The sequence below is a fragment of the Pteronotus mesoamericanus genome, unplaced genomic scaffold, assembly GCF_021234165.1.
Source record: "Pteronotus mesoamericanus isolate MK-2021 breed Mesoamerican mustached bat unplaced genomic scaffold, CSHL_Meso_final contig_20, whole genome shotgun sequence".
Taxonomy (NCBI): domain Eukaryota; kingdom Metazoa; phylum Chordata; class Mammalia; order Chiroptera; family Mormoopidae; genus Pteronotus; species Pteronotus mesoamericanus.
Genome location: NW_026555085.1, coordinates 28,914,098 through 28,937,474, shown reverse-complemented (window position 1 = coordinate 28,937,474; position 23,377 = coordinate 28,914,098). Strand labels below are relative to the sequence as shown.

Genomic DNA, 23,377 nt, shown 5'->3' with positions numbered 1-23,377 from the left:
AAATATTTTAAGTACAGTTAAAAAACGTTCTAAAATTCAACCTGAAAACAAACAAACAAAAAAACAACAATGAGAGGCAAATAGGGAGTATCATGTTCATCATCCAATACTGTTTCCATCATATTTCTCAGTGGAATAAAGAAACCATTAAATGAAATAAATGTCTTGAGTAATATTGTCTTACAATTAAATGATACAAATGTCTAAATAACATAAACACACATGCACACACATACATACTTACCTTATTTTGGTATATCTAAAGAATACCAAATGCCACACTTCAAGTCTTAATCATTGAAAAATTTAAAATTTTAAAAGATTTTATTTATTTATTTTTAGGCAAATGGGAAGGGAGAGAGAAAGAAAGGAAGGGAGAGAGACATCAGTGCGTGGTTGCCTCTCACACACCCTTTAATAGGGACCTGGAGCACAACCCAGGCATGTGCCCTGACTGGGAATCTAACTGGTGACTCTTTGGTTCACAGGCCAGCGCTCAGTTCACTGAGCCAAACCAGCCAGGGTTAATCATTGAAAAATTTAGAACATCAGAGATAAAGCTTTGTAGGAGGAAAAAAAAAAAAGAAAGAAACAAATGAACAAAAGGGTCATATACAAACAATTATAAATAAGAATTATATTGGACTTTTCATCCAAAAAAATGAAGGAAATGAAATAATTCCTTTCCTGTAAGAAAATAACCTTCAATCCAGTGTTCTATATTCAGATAAAAATATTAATCAAGAACATGACTTTCAAGGAACATATAGCAAGGACTCATGGACAAAACCAAAGGGGAAGAGCTGAGGGAGGGAAGATGGAAGGGGGCAAGGGAAAGAGGTGGGGGGAAGGCAGAGACAAATGTATTTAAAAAGTAAATAAATTAAAAAAAATAAAAAAAAGAACATGAATCTAATGATATTTTCTGATATTTAAGCTTTTAAAATATTTTTCCTATTTACCCTTGCTGAGAGACCTGCTGGAAAACGTTCTTCACAAAACTGAAGGATCACATTGAGAAATAATGTACATGGTTCAGGAAAAAAGGATGCAACAGAAAAATGAGGCAAAAAAAGTAGGCAACATGATGTGATAGGAAGTACGAAAAGGAAAGCTGGGCTCGCACCTGGAAAGAAGTCAATTCAGATGGCAGAGATCTAAGGGGAAGTCTATAGGGAGGAAACAAATGAGCAAAGCAAAAAAAAAACTCTTGCTCTATTTCACCATATTTGCTGGAATTTTATATTAAGTTCAAGGGCTTTGAGAAAGAACAGACAAACTGGACATCAAATTAAGATCCACTTTGTAAAAGATTATTAAATTCTCATTGACAGGATTTAAATTCTCATTGACAGTATTAAATTCTCACCCTGTCAATGAGAATTTAAACTACAGACTGGGAGAAAATATTTGCACATAACATATCTAGCAAAAGATTTGTATCTAGAAATGGAAAGCACTCTCAATATCCAATAATAATAAAACAAATGGTCGTATTAAGAGTAGGCAAAACTTTTGAACAATCACTTAACCAAAGAACATATGTAGATAGCAAAAAAAAAAAAATTGGAAAGATGCTCAAGGTCATTAGTAATCAAACCACAAGGAGATACATGTTTGACTAACTGAAATAAGAGAGACTGTGTATACCAACTTTTGAAGACAGTTTGGAATAACTGGGACCTCAAAAAACTTCTGATAGATAGATAAAGGTGTGAAACAACTTTGAAGATATTTGGCAGTTTTTTTTTTTAAAGGTAAGCATGCACCAGCCATCTGAATCATTCATTTTACTCCAAATCATCCATTTTACTCCTACAAATCCAGATATGATCAATAAAGTTGTATGTACACAAAATGCTTATAATTAAATGTCTATAGGAGCTTTATTTATATTAGATAATACCTGGAAACACCAATGATCATCATCAAGGAAAAGGATAAACAAATTGTGGTACATCCATGTAATAGAATATTACTTTGTAGAGCTACTAATTGTAAATATATACAAAATCATTTTCTTGCATAGTAGACAGTGAGTAATATATCTGAAAAAAAAACAAATAAAAATCAGTAAAATTCAATGTAGACTTTGGGTTATAGCTCCAACATATAAAGAACCTGGAAATTTTAATTTTCATCCTTATAGCAAGATAAAGCTGAACAAAATAAAAATCAATGACTTTTCTTGAACCCACCAAAAAACTGAGCTTGCAGGGTAAACTTCCACCTTGAAATCTGGAGAAATAGATGATTGGTAAGAGTCATAGCATTTACCTTGAAACAACACTGGAAGCATAAACGGTAGGAACACTTAAATGGGAATTTCAATGGACTGCTGAAGGCAATGTGGACTGAGAACTCCTGGGAGCTGCAGTTTTAGTTTGGCCCCCACACATTCATGGGCTTTACTTTCAGAATATCCACCAAGTTCTTATTGTAAAAAACGAAAATGATCAAGTAGGACCCAAGCAAAAGGGTGGAAAGAACAATCCTTTTGAAATAAACCTAGACTTTCTTTATAGCAAAATCTTACCAGTGAGAAAGTTTTACTCAAGTCTTGCCCTTGAGCAATGGGGAAGGACGTTCTTCACACTTCAGGCTGCACTAGCCTTTCTTTCTCACCTGAAAGGGAGGCATTATATGAGAAAGATCACTTGTAAAGGCTTCAGCCTAGAGACACAGGCCCTTTAGGAAATTGAGATTTAACTTGAAGAGTATAAAATGCTTGTTCACACTTATAAACAGACCAATAGTACTTCTGTATGAGAATAGTGGATTACAGCTGAAAAGGGAGAAAGATACAAACATTGTCTGGGGATGAGTACTTAGGAAAATCCATAGTCAAGAAGGAAGTAAAAACAAAAACACTAAAGGAATTTGGAGCCTTTGGTATGTACAGGTACAGCAACCACTAGCCCATGTCCCAGTCAGATTAACATAGATTCTCATACGAAAGGTCCATTTATCTCAGCACATTGACTTGATGTGTACACAAAGACCAGCTTTAAATATAAAGATTCCGGTTAAAAGTAAACAGATTTGGAAAAATGTACTATATTGTAACTAATTAAAATAAGCTGGACTAGCTATATTATTTATAGAAAAGGCAGTCTTTAGAGCAAGGACATTATCAGAGATAAAGAGGAGTACTAGATAATAATAAAGGAGGAAATTCTCCCAGAAAACACAATAATTCTTAATGTGTATGTACCTAAGGAAAGTATGTGAAAAGATTTTAGGCAATACCTGATAAAACTGACAGGAAAAATAAGAAGCCCACTATTTTATCTGGAGACATCAAATACCTTGTCAATCATTGATATGTCAAACAGGCAAAAACCTAATAAAGATATGGTTGACTGTTTCAGCACTATCAAGCAGCTTAATCCTACTGGTATTGACAGAATACCCCTTCCATCAACAAAAGACACTGTTTTTGTTTGTTTGAGTATACATGGAACATTCACCAAGACAGACCATATTCTAGGCCCCAAAACACAGCTGAACAAACTTACAAAGAAGCAAATTATTCAAAGTATGATCTTAAATCACAATGGATCAAAGCTAGAATTAAATATCAGAAATATACTTAGAGGTGTTTAAATATTTAGAAATTTAAAAACTCACTATTAAATAGCACATCAGCCAAAAAAGAAGTCTCAAGACAAATTTAAAAATATTTTAAACTAAATGGAAATTAAAATATAATTTACCAAACTTTGTGTGATGCAGAACAATGTCTTTATAGGTTAAGAATTGAGTTACACATCATTATACCTACCCTTTGAGTTCAGATTATAGCTCCTTATTCAAATGTATCCATATGTGATGCTTATAATAATCTTGTTCTAATAAAATTCAGTGCATTTTGTATTCAGCATATATAGATGCAAATTGACCTTGTAGAAGTTTTCTGGGTTTTTATTTTTGGCTTTTTTATTTATTTAAATTTCCTTGAGATGGAAATGCAATACATCAAGTCACTGTCTCTTAGAAAATATAAATGCACAATAATTAGGGACCCAGAGAATTCTGAGAAGCATGGGATTAGCCACACAATAATGTGAGCTCACATCTGCAGCTAGTCTAAAAATGTCACACAGACCTAATTCTTCAAGGCAAGTATAATTTTTTCCTAGCACTTCCATGTGGAAATAAATTGGTGATGGTGTTTGTTTAAACCCATTTACTACTTATTTTTATTGTTTCATTTCAACTAGGGAAAATAATGCACTGTGCATGTTGATATTTCTGTAATTTTATGACTTAACTGCCACAAAACATTGCTTAATATTGCCTAGTGATCCTCCTATTTTGTCTTAACATTCTCTCATATTTTCCTCATTGTTTATTTCAAATTTTGTCCTATGTTGTCCCTCCAAAATCAACATCTCCACCAATCACCTCCTATTTCATAGTGAAAATAGATCTCACAAGATAAATTCCTCAAGTTCCTGCCACCAAAGTCAGAACCTTCATAATCTACGATGGTCTTGCTGCTTCTTTCCTACTCTGCTCTGTGTTCCTTGCTGAGTATTCTTTCATACTTATGGTATCCCTATGTGGTCTTTGCTTATTATTTAAAGAAGGTCAAGTCTTTCACATTTTAAAACAACCTTTCAGCAACTTTACATGTATAATTAAATATAAAAATATATGATTAGTAGGATCAGATTTAGAATTCCAGCCCTTCTTCTGTGCTCATCTCTGTGTATAGCATTAATGTCTGGATACTTCTACAAGAAAATCATTCAGAAGGACTTCAAATTTAATATATGCACATGTGATTCTGACATCCCATCTCCCTTACAGTCTTGTTTCTCACCTGTTCCTCCTGGGTTTCTTTCTCTCTCCTTAGGTCAACAGCCTTCAAGATTAGTGTCCCTGCCTTCTCCACATGTCTCAACTCTCCCGGTTGTATCCACTATTATGTACATTCCTCACTCTGCAAATAAATTGATGTCATTAAAATAAAAATTGGTCTTGTTAATTTACCACATAAAATCTTCAGGAAATTCTCCATTGCCCTAACAGAAAATGTAAACATCCTTTCTAATAAACCTATTGCATGATAGTAAGTAATGAGTTTTTCTGAGTTCTGTGAATCATTCTGGCAGATTATTGAACCTTAGGAAGGGGTTGTGGGAAACCCTGAATTATAGCCATTTGGTCAGAAATTTAGGAGTGTCAGTGATTAGCATCCAAAGTGGTGGGGGTGGGGGTGTAGTCTTTTGTACCATTAACCTGTGGGGTCTGGGTGGTAAGTATCAGAATTCAATTAAATTTAAGAGACCAAGTTGGTGTCCACAGAGTATTGGAAAATTTCTTGGTATGGAAAACTCCCACATTTGGTGTCAGAAGTGTTAAGGATAAAATAGTTTTTCCTTTGTCTTTAAAAAAAAAATGTAAACTCCTTTGTTGATGATACTTGTCCCTCTTGATATACTATCTAAATCATAAGTTCATATATTATTATACTTTATTTTCTCTTTGTACTTAAAAGCTCAACTTCTCTTACTTCTTCAAAGATATCCAGTGTCACACTCATCCCAAAATATTTGGCTAGATCCCTTCTCCTGGTATTCCCCTCCTGGGCAATTTCCCAGATGATTCCATTTCATTGTCTAAGTATATCATTTTTTCCTGTTAAATGTAACTGCTATGTGTTTCTATAGGTCTCTAGACTATTTTTTACAACAAATTGATGATGTTGCTTGTCTAGTAATCTGTCTCCATTAAGTTTTTAGTTCTTTACATTGGTACTAATTTCATTCAGTCATTGATGAATTTCTAGTACCTAGCATATTTCTATGCATATAGATTAGAATCAAATATATTTGTTTAAAGTGTTCTTTATGCAGTAGCAAGCTTAATTTAAGTTCAGAATTTATGATTAATATATTTCAAATGAACATAATCACACAGAACTTTTAGTTTTAAGAAAGTTATAATTTAACCTTTCCTATATGCATATTAAGGTAATATATTACTTATGCAAATTCATATTTTTATAGATTTCTAACACCCACAACTGAATTTTCAGAGAGGTAATTTATAACCCAAATTTAATTTCTACATGATCTAAAATAACCTTTAAGATATTGGACTTACCATAGATATTTAATATTAATTAGCAAATTAGTTGCATATTATAATGGTATACATATTTTATTTTAACAATATGTAATTGATAATCAAGGCATATTAGAAATGCTAAGATTTTGAATCTGAAAAATGTAGATTTTAATTGCCTAGTGAAATTGGATAATAACGAAAGGTACCATTTATTGAATGACGTATACATTTAAATAGCCTAATTCAATCTTCAGTACAACCTTGTTAATTCAATACTACTGTGTTAATCTCTTTAAATTAATACATTTAGTACATTCTTACCTGTAGAGGGGTGAAACAAATTAAAGCTCATGTGGCCTAGGAAGATAGAATGAATAAGTAACATAACTGAGATCCAAAGAGCATATATTTCCATTATGTCATTTATGTTTCTTCTCTGGATTTGAGTTTTGTTGTGAGGTTTATAGTTTATTTATTAATCAAGAAGTATAGGGATTTACACAGAGGAAAACCTCAATGATTGGTAGCTACTACTTTTTAATTGGGTCAATATATTAATCCCAGTTTGGTTTCTTGCCCTCTTTCTGGGAGCAGTGATGTCTTCCAACAGACTTGATCTCCTGACACCACCTTTCACACCAGTGGTGAGCGATGAAAGAGAGCATTTCTACCACACTACCTCTATTTATCATCCTTCCGTTACATCATTATATGCCTTCTTTTCCCTTTTTTGCCTTCCATGCTTCCACCATTCCTTCAGAACTTGGATGAAGATTCATTCTAAGTTTAGTCATTTGTAAAACAGAATTTTATGGGTCTTTAATATATGTGAGAACTTCTACTTCCTGGATTGCCATTAGAAGAACAAGATTTGTCACTAACAGATACCTCAGGGCTTATGTTTGTGTGAAAATATTATATAGATATTATATTTAAACTATTTTATTCTTAGTTTATGTCTTTTAAGGATTTTTTCTCTAAAACTAATCAGGGAGGGAAGGGATACTTATATCTGAAGGATGTCAAAACCACCCATAAAAATAATCTTAATTATTGCTGTGTTTCAGTTATATTCAAGTTTGCTATAAAAGACTACAGTAAGTTGCTGATTTAATTATGTAATGATACCAAACCTTTTCATAATCAGGCGATTATATATGGCAGGATGAGATACAACATAACAATCACATTTCCCCTGACATTGTTTCACAAAGATGCCTAGCTGTTAGTGACATGATCTTTGCAGAAAACAGCTAAGAAATTTTTGAATCATTAAGTAATTTAGGAAAACTTTCACTAATGATGTATATCTTTCTGTTTAAAGGGATATTTAAAATGGCTGAACCTACTGCTTCTTGATCAATATATAGCCATCAAGTTTCCTTGCACATTAGGAAAAACAAAGAAAATCAAAAAGCCAGTTCCCAGGAATTCCCTGGGCAAGACCTCTGCTTAGAAATGTCCAGCAATATTAAAATCCCATGTTGAGCAATCATTTATGACATTTTCATGATAGACTGTAAAATACAGTTTCCTATAATGACTAACAGCTCAGTTATGCTTCTAAGCTTGTTGATTCCTTCACAGCATGTCTACAAATGGAGAAACAACATGTAAATGGCAATTGGTGGAAGAATGGCATACGCAGCCCTCATCATATGTGGTTAATTGGACACTAACAGAAAACATCTGCATGGATGTCTATGGAGATTCCTGGTTTGAGGACATATGTACTAAAATGAGTAATTCAGGCAATCAGTCTCTTCCCCAGATTTGCCCTTTGCAAATTCAATTAGGAGACATTCTTCTAATTTCATCTGAACCGTCTCTACAATCTCTGGAAATAAATTTGATGAATGTTTCTGAAGCATCATTCACTGACTATCTGCAGAATACCACAACTGAAGAACGGTTACTTTTTGGTTGCAAACTAAAGGAATGCACACGGTGAACTCTAAGTGGCTGGGTGTTGGGACACATTATTTTATCACAGTAATGGCAAGTGGTCCATTGCTTTGTCAATTGGGACTTCGACTAAATGTGACAGTGAAAGAGCAGTTCTGCCAGGAATATCTGAGTTCAGAATATTGCTCTAGGTATGGTCAATGTCGTACTGAAATTTGGAGCAAGACATATAACAGCTATTGTGAGCCTCCATTTTCTGGAAAATACTGCCAGGAACTTGATGCATGTTCTTATAAACCATGTAAAAATAATGCCAATTGCATTAATAAATGTGAAAAAAGGACTAAGCAAGGATATGAATGTATCTGTCACCCACCATTTACAGGTAAGACTACTTTAAAAATAACATAATTATATTTATTAAAATATGAAAGTAAACTGAATTTACAAACTGCTACTTACAAAAATAAATAAGATACTTTTTAAAAAAATCCCAGTTTTTTAGACTGAGCTAATTTTGGATTCTGAATATAGAAAAATCCTATCAGGCAGTCTCTAAAATAAGCTTTTTGCTTATTTAAAGATTTCTTAAAAACACAGCATATGTTTTATACTGAAATACCTATATTCACATTTTTCTCAAAATTTGCTCTTAATTTCTCACTAAAAATATAAGAAGACCATAAAACTATGTTTTAGTCACTCAGTGAAGTTCCCAAGCTTATTGTTGTTTGGGGTAAAAAGTTCTGGGTGATAATGTGGAAATGGAGTGTGAATCTGAGTTGGGGAATATAAGGAACCATGCGGTGTTGGGGGAAGGCACTGGAGTTGCTTGGGAGAATTGGGGAGGAAAAGATCATTGACAGCCGAAACAGTGTCCTTAATGGATGTCAGTGTGGCATCTATAAATGATTGCTAGATACTACTAAGGAAGGAAAGAACATGATATAATTAATAACTAATTGTAATAAGCTAAATGAGAAGTAATGATGAGGTTGTAAAAGTATGATATTTATTGAGCAGATGAAACCAGAGAAAGATAATCTAAAAATAGTGTAAACTATACTTCTGAGACTGAAATGAGAATCTGAGGGAAAATAAACTATCTTTACTTGAATGTTTACTAGGGAATTTGGCCATCAGAAGACGGTGAAGAGAAACATTGAGAGTTGTAAGGAACATGTCAAGTTTGGGAATTTATATGAATTTCTTTTTTACGGTAGTTTCAGAAACATGGAGTGGAGAATTACAAGGATAATGGGTAAAACAAGGACGATTTAGCAAGGTGAAATACTTAGTATTGTTGGCAATAGTAATATGAGAACAGAGATTACAAATTAGTAGTATATGTTGGTCATGAGATTGGAAGGAGAGGAAACAGTATATATTACTACAGCAGGTAAAGCTTAGGGTTGTAACTATAATTTTGTCAGACAGGTTTTAGGAGTTTTCAACAGTCTCCCTTCCATGGAACATGGGAATACTCCTTTGGAGCCAAATTTAAGAAGGTTGTGCAAAAAATATATATATAACATGAGAACTCAGTGAGCCATTGTAAGTTCTAAAATTCACTCTAGCCAAAGTTTCGCAGAGGTTAGTCTCTATAGTTGGGAAGTACCAAGTCTCTTCAGAAATTAATCCCAGCAACATCCACTGAACATCACTACTATGATCAAATTCTCATTTGACTCTACTGTCCTGGTGATAAAATATGTTACCCTACTTATCCTGGAGTATATCACATAATTAAAATTAAAGCAGTTTAGCAAAATAAATAAATAAATAATTTTTTAAAAGTGAAAATACTCGAATTGTTGATTTGGGGTGAATGCAAAAAAAAATAATAATAATTAAAACCTTCTCATCATTATGGATAAATTTTAACCTTCCCAAAGACTTTTTAAAATTTTTTTTATTGTTCAAATACATTTGTGTCCATTTTCCTGCTACCACCTTCCTCTGCTCCCCTTCCCCCCAATCCTTTCCCCCTTTAGCTTTGTTCATGGGTCCTTTATACATCTCCCTTGACTTGACACTTCCCTTAGAATTTTTTCCCTTAGAATTTGATCAGAAAGTTTCTACCATCTATCAGAATATTAACATACATAATCACATATCATGGACTATTATTTCAATAGTTTTATCACAAATATATAAATTGATTTTTTCTTATTCAGTGCTTGTTTGTTTGTTAGAAACACAACCATAGATAATTCACTAGTTTTAAATGCCATGAAATAACTTAATAGTATTATTTATTTTTAAAAACATTGAGCATATACCATTATACTACTATAATTATTAATAATTACTTCAATTTTAAATTTATAAGATACAGAAATATGTATCATTATCCAATGATTTTGTTATTATTTTTCCATTTATTGTTTTATTTTTGTTTTTTTTAATTTTCTTTATTTTTTCCTTTTTATTGTGGTGACGCTAGTTAATAAAATTGTACAAGTTTCACGTGCACAATTCCACAACACATGAACTACCTTGATTGTGTGTTCACTGTCCTAAGTATAGTCTCCTTCCATTACCATTCATCCTCCCAATACTCTCCTCCACCTCCCCACAATCCTTCCTGCTCCCAGAGATTGTTACCCTGATGTCCCTGAGAATGTGCGCTGTATTAGATTGCTAGAGCTACCAAAACTAAGTACCATGATTTGAGTGGCTTTAACAACAGAAGTTATTGGCTGAGTCCTTAGAGGCTAAACTTTCAAGACTAAGCTGTCTGCTGAATGGGTTTCTTCTTCCTTGTCCACAGATTGCCATCTCCCTGTGACTTCACATTGTCTTTCCTCTGTGTGTGTTCATGTCTACGTATTCTTTTCTTAAAAAAGACATCACTTTTATTTGATTAGGACCCATAACCTAATGACTTCATTTAAACTTTATCACCTCTCCAAAAATCCTGTCTCCAACTATTACCATATTCTGAAGCCCTGAAAGTTAGGACTTCACAAATGGGTAGGGGGCAATTTAGCTCATAATAGTCACTAAGATGGAAATACGACATGACCTGTAAACATTCTACTGTTAATTTAGTTTTTATGTATGGAAATATTTTGGCACACAATTACATATACTTATGTTTTTGTTGTGTTGGAGGTTATCTGGAGATAAATGAAGAAGACTTCTGAGGCAGAGATATCAGTTTACTAGGAACATGAAAGATATCATTGATCATGGCAAAAAACTTCTTAAAATTACATTAAGAATTCAGTTAGAATAGGTGATGGGGGTATTTTGTCAAATAATGTGTATTTGTTGTGTAGTAACATTTGTCCAATTGCCATGCAATAGAATTTTGTAGAACATTACTCTATAAAGGATCTTATGAGATGATTAACTACATAGAAGCATATGCTAGCAAAGTTATGGTATATGATATAGTAAAACTATAGTATTTTATGTAAGTAGGCTTTGGAAAATTTGATATAAAAACAAGGGCAAGAAAGTGTAGAATTCAGAATTTTTTGTGTAGCTTCTTAGAATCTAAGCAGCCTTTTCTCTTTTTTCCTCATAATTTAGATTTTATTTTACTGTGGATACAACACAACATTTGATCTGCCCTCTTAAATTTTTAAGGGTATAATATATTGTCAACAATAAGTAAAAGGTTATACAGCAGATCTCTAGAGCTTATGCATCTTGCTTAACTAAAGGTTTACACCCTGGTTCCTCTTCAAATGGTATAATGTTTTTCCCATTTTTCACTTTTGAATCATTACCCTGACTAGGTGGTATATAAAGATATAATGTGTCACTTTGTAAATTACTACTGCAATACCACCAGTGTACATTAAAGAACTTGGCACTTACATGTATCATCATTGAAGAATTGGTACTTATATGTATGATCTACCATCAAAATATAACACATTCCAATTATCATGAAAATTAACTAAAGGTCAAATATCAACAATCAGAAAAATATTTGAATATTAGAGCAAGAGCCAGGAGATGGAAAAACTTTTGTAAACATGTATTGGAATCGTTTCAATTTAAATACATCATTGTAGATTGCCTGTGGGAGTCGGGGGCGGGGTGGGATGGGTGGAGGAGGGCAAAGGGAGAAAAACGGAAACAACCGGAATAGAATAAACATGATTTAAAAATAAAAATACACACAAAACAAAAACAAATAAATAACTGCATCATCGTGGAGCAATGTTTCTTAATTAGAATTACACTGTCAAAATTTTTATGTTATTGTTTAAAAATTTGGGGAAATCAGTGATTATGATTAACTATATAAAATGTAAGTATTTTAATCTGGTGAGACATTAATTTTCTTTCATTTTTGCAGGCATGAATTGTTCAGAAATAATTGACCCATATCAACCACATATCTGTTTCCATGGGAATTGCAGCAATATTACTGCAAATAGCTTCATTTGTGAATGTGATGAACCATATTCACGTAAAAAGTGTGCATATATATGTAAGTAATTTTAATTTTGCCTCATTTATTTAAAATAGAATTAAAATATTTCATTTATTACTGAAAAATATAATTTTAGAGTTTCTATACTGATCTTTTTTAGGGGTAAGATTAATAAATCTGTTTGATTAACAAATAATTAGTTATCCTGCTAAATATTCCACAATATAGAAAGAGTTTGGACACCGGTTGACATATTTTTATACCATAATAAAATATATTTTGTTCTTCAATACTAAAATATCTTTAGAAATAATGTACATTTTGCTGGTAATTTTTATAAACATATCTAACTTATTTCCTTAGGTATGCCATTCCAGACAAATCCCATTTTTTGAAGAATAAAAATTTTGTATTTTTCAAATGAATTTAAAGATGTAAAATGACATCATTATTTAAACCAATAATTCTTAATTTTGATTAAAGGTTTTAACAATGAAAATGTATTTAAACCATTACCTATACCGATGAACTCTTCTACAGTTTTCCATTTTCTGGGAAATATAGCTAAATATCAGTGTATCTGTCCCGCTTCAAAATTTTTTTAGGCAGTGGTATCTTTAGGCACAAATACATACCCTAAAGACTCCTTTTTGGGGAGTGAAACGAAATATGATTGCCTCCCAAACTACAGAGAATGGTAATATTTCAGTGTTTCTCTTGTAGGCCTTTCTACCTAATTAAGTTGAGAGGGATTTGAAACCTTTGGTAGAGGGTGTCAGCTATTGCCTCATAATAAAAGGGGACGGTAACTGCAGGCCGTAACTTCTCTTATATGTGGAACTTAAGAACAAAATGGACAAAACTGAAAGACACTCAAAGATACAGAGGAAAAAGTGAGGGCTGCCAGATGACAGGGTGGTGAGTAGCTGAATAAAAAAGGTAAGGGATTTAGAAGTACAAATTTGTAGTTACAAAATAGTCATGAAAATTTAAAGTACAGCCTAGAGAACATAATCAATAGTATTGTAAAAACTATGTATGGAGCCAGGTGGGTGCTAGAATTGTTGGGGGGATCACTTTGTAAATTACATAATTTTCTAACCACTATGCTGTACACCTAAGACTACTATAGAATAATACTGCATGTCAATTGAAGAATTTGAAAAAAAATGAAATTTTAAATAATAAAAAAAGGACCTTCACTCTATTTAACTGAATCTTTTCTGGCCTTTTTTCCTTTAAGTCTTTTGTTTCCTTGAGACAGGTTATGATTTGAAAGATGTTTTACAGTCTCTTACCATAATCTGCATACATTTGGTAACCGTATAATCTTTCTTTCAAACCATGGCATTTTTTGGCAAAAGAGGTAGCTAAAAGCAGTTACAACTGTACAATATTTGAAACATTTACTTATTGATTGGTAATTTGGTTTCATTAAATTGGCAGACATATAAAGTAGTTTATCTAAAATTACTTTTAATAAAATTCTTTCCAAAAAAATAATTGTAACTTTATACCTACAAATCAAAGGAAAAATTAAAACATACTTTATGTTTTCTAAATATTACAAAATAGTATCAGCAGAAACCAAAGTTAAGCATATTCATCTCTAATTGCAACTTGTTAGTATATTTCTGAAGAATTCGTATGTTTTCCATATGATCTTATTGTTTTAATTTTTCATAAAATCATCTACATCCTTTTCAAAGTTGTATTTATAATTAAGTTTAGAATTATAAGTGAGTCCAGTTGACTCTTCACCAAACTATGCCATTCTTAGTTGAATGAGTACAATTTTCACTGTACTCATATTGATTTTCTGTTAATCTCAAAGTAAAATGTGCTAAATGGAAAATATTCTCAATTCTGATTTTTGTAAAAAATACATACATGAAATATTTTCACCAGAGCACTATTTTACTCTATTCATAATTATTTTCTTTGACAAACATTTTCAAAAATAATTCCCATGATTCCATCGAGTGTTTGGCCAAACTTAGGTGCTGCAAAAGTTCAAGGGTATCCAAATTTTTGGCATCTCTGGCCCACACTAGAAGAAGAAGAGTTGTCTTGGGCCACACATTAAATACATGGTGTCACATAACCACAAAAAAATCTCATAATGTTTTAAGTAAATTTACGATTTTGTGTTGGGCCGTACTCATAGCCATACTGAGCTGCATGCAGCCTGTGATCTGTGGGTTGGACACCCTGGGTCAGCCTTCTCAAAATAATTCCATTTTGTTCTAGTGCATAAATCTGTCCATGAAGTATAGGATCACCTATGATATCGTTTCCCACATGTCCAGCTATTCCAAAGCACAGATATAATGCCTATAATCTTGTACACTTTTGAATTTATTGGATTAGTTTAGTGTCTTCATTGCATTGTGCAGGAATAAATTTTAATGTCTTTTTAAAAATAAGTACAACTCACTTTTAAAACTGATTTTTTGTGCTTAATATATTGTTTTTGATTAAATGCTTATAACTGATTTTCAACAAGGTACAACCAAAATTTAGAGGATTCTTTCACTAAAATGTCAAAACATTCCTGAAACACTTTGGTTTATTTTCAAAGTAATTATTCAGAAGTTTAAACATTACTAAAATCTAAATGTTAATGTATAACAGTGAGAGAAAACACATTCTGCCATGTTACATTTTTTCACTATCAGCTTTGTCACAAAAAATTTAGTGTGCTGTCTTGTGAATATTTAAAATTATTTTTAAATTTTGCAGCTATAGATTCTAATTCAATTGTGTGACTATTATGATGTAGTGTCCAGCACAAGTAACACCCTTTTTTATTACAAAATTATAAGCATGTAATTCTGTAACATAACAATATCACATTCAAATATACCATATGGTGTTTTAGGTGAAATGTTCCAATTAAAAGTATAAATTACTACACCCGTATTATTACCCTACCAACTACATTCAAGCAGACCTTATTTCTTCCAGACCCTATACATAAAATTTATATATATATATAATTTTTACCCAAAGAACAACTTTACCTTTAAACTTTTTAACTATATTTTTAATAGCATTTCTAATGTTTTCAGGTATCTTGCTGTCAACAGAATAAACTTGTAAAGTTTGTTTTTTTAATTATATGGAAAAATCAAACTATTATTGAAATGAACTGATTTTCTCTTCAAAGCCTCTGATTTTATTAGTATTAGTCTGACATGTTTTAACTGTATGTGAACTCATTCTATCTATGGAGCCAATGGATTTATAAGGATACTTTAATTTTTGCATTAAAGTGTCTTATCTTTTTTAACTTTTGTAAAAATTAAAAAACCTGCAATAGAAAATGAGGGGAACAAGAGGGAGAGAGGGAGGGGGTAATGGAGAGATGAAGGGGAAGGGCCAAATCGAGGAACATGTATAAAGGGCCCATGGACAAAGCCAAAGTGGGGAAGGATTAAGGGTGGGAGGTGGGGGTGGATACGGCAGGGGAAAGTGGTGGCAGGAAAATGGAGAGAAATGTACTTGAACAATAAAAGAAAAAGAATGAGAGAAATAATTTTGGGACTGTCATTTGACCTAATGGTAGAAAGAAGGGGAAGGGATTAGTTGGATCGGAGAACATGGATGAATGACCCACGGACAAAGACAACAGCGTGGGGATTGAATGTGGGAGTTGGGCTGGATAGAGAAGTACAAAGGGGGAAATTGGGATAACTGTAATAGCATAACAATAAAAATTAAAAAACTAAATAAATACAAACACATGCTTCACGGAGTGATATGGAAGAATACCTTTTGCACGCACAACTAACTTATCACTGGCAGGCAGTGTTCTAAAATAATTATTATTTAAAATAGATGCTGGTGATTCTTCAACTAGTGTGTGTCTTCTGGTTTTCATATAAACAGTGGCATCACCAATACACTCTGGGGAATCATGAACAGTAACACAGTTTATGGAAAAACTACACATTTACTATCAAATTTATAGGGAAACAAATTTAAAATATTTTTATTAAACTGTAAATTGTTTCTTTTGATCTTATTACATGTTAAATATTTATTGAAGTAAGAAATAAATGTCAGCATACAATAAAATATGTAAATATTTGTATATTTATATCACGGGCTTGCATACTGTTTTCCTGTAAATGATTAGGTAGTAATTATTTTAGACTTTCTCGACTGTACGGTTTCAATTGCAGTAACTCAGCTCTGGTATGGTAGTGTGAAAACAGCATAGATAATATACAAATAAATACATTTATTTATGTTTCAATAAAACTTTATTTACAAAAATAAGTGGAAGGTTATATTTGGCTCAGTTATAGTTTACCATCCCCTGATTTATATCTTACAATAAATGACCAAATCTCTATAACAGAAACATATAGACATCTCTCTGTAAATTCTATGATAAGGCTACTTGGCATCAATTTATTTCTGATATAAAACAGAGACATAACTCATAATTTTCTGTGGTTCCTGCCGACCCAGCTTACTTGCAGACAGACAGCTTTCCATTCTCAGGGCAGCATGATCAGACCCTTTTCCTCTTGCCAACCGAGAAAAGGAGTCAGCTATTTGTGGCTGCTTGTGTCTTTAAAAGTCCACAAGTTATCCTTAAATGAGAGATATATTTTGAATCTGGAAATGACTGGTAAAAGAGAGGTAGATTATCACTGGTTAACTTGCTATTTATCCTCATGTTAAAATGATTCACTGCTTATGTATCTTCTACACTCCTTGAAAAGTTCATAGCAAAATTTAAAGTACAAAGTGGAGAATAAACACATCCCTGTTTATTTTAGCACAACTGTGAATAACTGCACTTGGTTAGAAAGTTCAGGACAAATGGGATTTTCATAATTAGGCAGAACTGACATCTTGGCAATATTCTGTTTTACACTCCATGAGCATAAAGTGGTGCTACTATGGGCAAAATACGATGATGACCATATTATAAGATCTAGTAGCTATAATACGTTGGAATTTTTTGGTACCTCCTGCATAATTCTGTGACATTAAGCCTTAGCCAAAAATGTACAAGAAGCATCACATTTAAAAAAATTATAAGTATATATGTATTTAGGTATCTATGTATTTTATCTATTTTCCTAGCCCAGTATTTATCTATCTAGCCATCTACCTATTCAGTTATCTTATGTATATTTTCCAACTGGTTTCTTCAGAAACCTTCAATAATTAATACATATATAATATTTTTCCCACTGTGATGATCTGTGCATATAAATTTATATTATACAATATATGAAACAGGATTCATAAACAAGTTGAGATTATGTTTCAAAGAGTCATATTAAAAGTCTGAAAACTGTATTTCCAGTGCTTTATCAAGCAGTTTTTATTACATAAATGAACCTTTATGTCAAATTTACTTTAATCTTAAATTTAATTCCAAATTGAGAATTTTGGAACTCAGTATCTTTTGGGAAATTAAAGCTATTATGCTAGAAATGGTTTAATGATCTAATGCAAAGAAATAAGGTGTAGAGTACATCAATCCTATTTGAAAACTAGTGAGTCTTTAAAAAAATATGTCTGCTTTATAAGACACCTCAAATAATTGTGGAGAAGTATGAATGAGAAAAATTAGCATTGAGGTCAAACTGCAATCTCAGTAATTATAACAGTAAAACTAAAAATGAAATGTCTAATCTAAAACTGTATGGAAATGTATTCTTCATTGTAATTCCAAATTTGAAAATGTTATGTAAGATTTTTGTATCCATTATAAACTGATTTACTCTAATTTTATAACTTCATAAGATTTATTGTAAAAATGCATTTTTGGCAGTCCATTGAACCATCAACATTCTTATTCTATATATGATCAGTTTCTGACTTATTTTCAAAACTTTTCAGATATGAGTTTGATATAGGAACAAGTGATTGTCAGAAAATAAACTCTTAAGTTTTAGTTTAGGACTGACAGCTACAAAATCAATTTTAGTTCCAAGACTCAAGAAGGTTCATTTTCAAGGCATGGTGGGATTGTTATACCCAAAATGATTTAATGAGACCACAGAGCCCTGATCAGCGTGACTCGTTGGTTGTGCATCATTCAGAAAAGCAAAAGATTGCTGGTTCGAGTCCCTGTCAGGACACGTGCCTTGGTTATGGATTTGGTTTCCCGTCTGGGCATCTATGAGAGGCAACAGATCAATGTTTGTCTCCTCTTTCTCTCTCCCTTCCTCTCTTTCTAAAAAAAAAAATATAAAAAGTAAAAAAAAAATAAGAATACATACTTTAAAAAAAGACAGAGACAGACCAGCATGGCACTAGAGGGATACTTATTATTCAGGATAACCTCAGGTATCATTTGGACTGGTAACAAGAGGTCCAATTTGAGTAGTGAAGAGTGTAAGATCTTTCATCTGCTGTTTAAATCAGAGGGTAGGCAAAATACTTTTTAATGTAAACTTGATTTCTCCATTTTAAAAATCTCTATCAGTGGGTAGAATTTACAGGGAACAGTGTTTTTTCCATGGAATAGGATGCTAGGAGCTAAATCAGCTACAACTTTTTTTATTTAATAATTAAACTTTAATCCTATTTGAAACTCAATTCTGATCAAGGTTGAAAAATTAATCCCAGTCAATTCAACTCTAGCTCTAAGCACTCCCATTTAGAGAATTGAAATATTCTTTGTTCTCATGAGTGTAATTTGTTAAGTATTGTGACTAATCATATTACATGAGCCAATAGGCACACTACAAGTACAATCAACACTAAGGCTTAGCATTTATAAAATTTGGAGTTAAAAAAAAAGGTAAGGAGATTAAGAAGTATAAATTGGTTGTTACAGAATAGTCATGGGGATGTAAAGTACTACATAGGGAATATAGTTGCCAAAGAATATCCATGCATGGCCCATGGACATGGACAACAGTGTGGAGATTGCCTGAGGGAGTGGGGGTCCTGGTGGTGGGGACAGAGGGGACAGAGGAAATTGGGACAACTATAATAGCATAAACAATAAAATATAATTTAAATTTTAAAGATAAATTAAAAATTAAAGTTAAAATTATGGCAAATAGTTAAACAAGTTAACCTAATACTTTTAATGTACATAATTTTTTAGACATCAACTAGGAAGGAATTTATGCACTCTTCTCTGGATTGTTATTTTTACTTTCTCAAGCCTATTTTGAGCTATTTTTTTTCTTAATTCTCTGGTCACTGTGATTCTTACAGCATTGGTAGTGATCTATAGTTCTAATCTCAGAATGATCCACAGTACTATAACACTAAAAAACAAAGGTTACGTATCCAAACACGGACTGGAGTGATTCCCTTTGCTTACCCTCCTCTGTTCTGACAAAGAACTGAAACTTCCTTTGTGCCTTCTGATTAATCTCTCTTCCATTGTGATAAATCCTCCTTTGATTGATTGGCAAAACAATGCATCCAAGTGTTTCCCTCCCACTGTAAATGGTCTCAAGATGATTTATATGTCTACTAAGTAAATAGTATATATTATTAATTTAATAAATGGCAATTATTAATAATTAGATGATCACAGAATAATCATGAACGCTTCTTGTGTTGATAAATAAGAGCATAAACTGAATACAAATTAAAGGGATTAAATGCTCAATAAAGCCTATAATTTTGCTACAGTTATGTAATATACATGTACCAATTTAAATACCCTTTAATTATTATTCAATAAATACAATACTTAGCTACTACTTACTATGTGCCTTTCTTTTTTTCAAGAAACAGGCCATGAAATAGTAAAAATCATCCTATTTTACCTTTTGAGGAAATAATGGAAATAAAATTATAAATTAAATTACTTAGCTCCAGTGATAGTGATCTTAAACCAATATACAATAGCACATCTCTGGTTTATTCAGTGATAATTAAGTATTTAATAATGAGGCAGTGTCAGTGTATATTTTTATAGGCTGGCAATGTTCTAAAGACCTTCAAAGTCAGTCCAGCTTACTTGCTCTGGCATTTTTAAGTTATCTGTCTCTATTGATTTGTAGAAAAATATTTGGTATGTTCTGGATAGAAGTAATCAGTGATATATGGGTATTGGAAATATTTCTTTCAGTTACTGGCTTGTCTTTTCATCTTTTAATCCATGTGTTTAATAAGCAGATATTTTGTATGTTGATAAAATACAATTAATCTTTATTTTCTTTTTATGTTTAGTGGGTGCATTTCTTTACAAAACATTTGCACATTTCAAAGTCATAAAGATACTCTCCTATGTCCTAGAAAATGTATAGTTTTAGCCTCTCTCTTTAGGTGGATGATTCATTAAAAGTTAATTTTTGTGGTTTTATATAAGGAGCAAGATTTTTTCAGTATCATAGTAGAAAAGTCTCTTTTTTTTTTTTCAACTATGAATTTGCTCCCTGAATTTGCTTGGTAACTTTGTCAAAATCAAATAAACATAATACACACACACATACACATACACACACACACAACAGACATACATATATGTATAGACAGACATACATATATATGTCTATTTCCATAATCTATTCTATTACATCAGTTATTTGTCATTCCTTTAGCCAATAGCACCTTCTCTTGCTTAATATAGGTTTATATTAAACCTGAGATCATGTAGTATGAGTCCTTAAACTTCTTTGTTCTTTATCAAGGTTTGTTTGGCTATTCCAGATTCCTTGCATTTCTATATAAGTCTTAGAGCAAACTTGCCAATTTATCTAAAACTTATTTTACTTCTAGTGTTTTATTTTGGAGTGTTTTGAATCTGTCATTCAATGCTGGAAGAATAACCATTTAGCAATAATCAGTTTTCTAATCTGTGAACATGATAATATGGCTCCGATTTCTGTAGAACTTTTCTCATCCCTCTTACCAATGTTTTATTGTTTTCAAGGAAGGGAATTATACATATTTTGTTAAACTTATTTCTAAGTATTGTAATCCTTTGATAGATATAATTGTTTTTAAATGCTTTTGTAATAATCTGCTATTATATATATAGAAATATACATGATATTTCTATTGTCCTCTACCTTAGGTACATGATGAATGCATTTCTTAGTTTTAATTTTTGCCATATTCCTTAGAATTTTTATCTAAATAAATATATAATCTGTAGCTATAGTTTATTTTTATATACTTATTTCTAATATTCTTTCTATGGTTGTATTTGGTTGTCTTATTGCACTGGCTAGGCCCTCAAGTACAATGTTAATAATAAAAGAACATTCTTCCCTTTTTCTTGATGTTGCAAAGAGAATATTCAGTATGTCATCATTAAGTACAATGATAACTGTAAGTTTTACATAGATATCCTTTGACAAATGAAGAGAATCTCTTTCTAGTCATAGATTTTGGCAAATTTTTATCAGTATTGGATGATGAATTTTGTCAAGTGTTTTTACTTCACCAGTTGAGATGATCTTATGATGTCTCTTTATCAGTTATTTCATCAATTACAAAGTTTTATAAGTAATCCAACCCTGCATTTCTGGAGTGAGTCTCAATTGGATGTGATAAAGAAACATTTGCATATGCTCTGGATTTAGTTGGTAATATATTTACCAACTAAAAAAATAAAGATATTTTTTCAGTTATATTCATGTTGAATATTACTGTATAGTTTTCTGAAAATAATTTCTTAAGGTGGATGTAATGGATCCATTAGTATCTACTTTTGGAAACAGTTGTATTAATTTGGTAAAATTTTATTACATGAATGTTTCATATCAGTCACTATGAAAGTGCTTAGCCTATAATATATTTATTAAAAGGTTCTTGTAAAATTAAATTACTTTAGCAGATACAGAAAAATCATATTTTTCAATGCCTGTCAAATTTCAGAAGTTGAGGTATTTGAGGAAGTTGTTTATTTCATATTAGTGGTTTAATTTTTCAAACAATGTTCATAATGTTATTGTTCTTTTACTATATCTAGAATCTAAGTAAAGTCTATATTTTTATTTATTATATCAATTTTTAGTGTATTTTTTTCTTTTTTTCTTTAACTTGTGAAGATTTTCTCCATAATGTTGATTTTCAATGTAACAAACTTTGGCTTAGTAAAATGTATTTTGTTGCCTTCTATTTCACTCATTGCTACTTATTTTTTCTCTTCGATTACTTTGGGTTTAATATAATCTCGTTTTCTGCTTTTTGCATGAAGACTATTGACTTACTGTCTTCTGGACTTCATTGTTTCTCATAAAAATCAATTAAATTTGTGTATTGTTCCTTTGATATGTTTCCCCCAACTGATTGAATAATATTATATTTTAAATATGGATTATACTTGGCTTAGCAGTGATTTTCTCTTCATTTGTTTTACTTAGAGATCACCAGCCTTCTAGGATTTGTGAAATAATACTTTCACCATATTTGTGAGCTTTTATACCATTATTTTAAATTATTTTTACTGCCAAAATCTCTCTCCTTTCTGTCTATAATTACACATATGATAGACATGTTATTTTCTTCCTTGTCATTCTGTCTCTATTCATTTTACTTCAATCATTTTCCCCATTTCTATTCTTCACATTAATTCCTTTTCACATGATTTTTCTAGTTTACTGGACGCTTTCTACTCTGTCTGGCTTACTGACTCTTCAAGGACTTTGTGTAGTTTTTGTTTATGTGTGTTTTATATGAAACTTTGTGTTTTCTGTGAGACAGTTCATCTGAAAATGAAAAAAGCTATTTCACAGTAACACAATCATAAATGTCAATATTTCTTTTGCCCGCTGTCTTGTTTTTTTTGTTTGTTTTTGCTTTGTTCTTTTTTAATCTCCAGAACTCTTCTCAGTATATTTTGAAATAAGTAACTTTGCATGGAACCTAAAAAAAGGGAATTTCAGGTAGATACATGTAATTTGAAGTATCAAGTATACCTCAAATTACATACATATATATGTGTAATTTTAAGTATGAACTTAAATATGAATTATAAATATGAATTTATGGCAGAGAGATTATGACTTCACTTTACCTATTATGGAAATCATATTTTAAATGAGATAACTG

The 23,377-nt window shown here is 31.6% G+C and overlaps 1 protein-coding gene across 1 annotated transcript in view; it reads left to right on the top strand.

The window, feature by feature from the left end:
- Positions 1 to 7,617: 7,617 nt before the first annotated feature.
- EYS (eyes shut homolog) overlaps positions 7,618 to 23,377 on the top strand; it is a 1,478,297-nt gene continuing 1,462,537 nt past the window's right edge. The window contains 4 exon segments of the mRNA XM_054568619.1: positions 7,618 to 7,656; positions 7,658 to 8,006; positions 8,009 to 8,368; positions 12,302 to 12,415. Of these exon segments, the coding sequence (XP_054424594.1) occupies positions 7,618 to 7,656; positions 7,658 to 8,006; positions 8,009 to 8,368; positions 12,302 to 12,415 (862 nt within the window).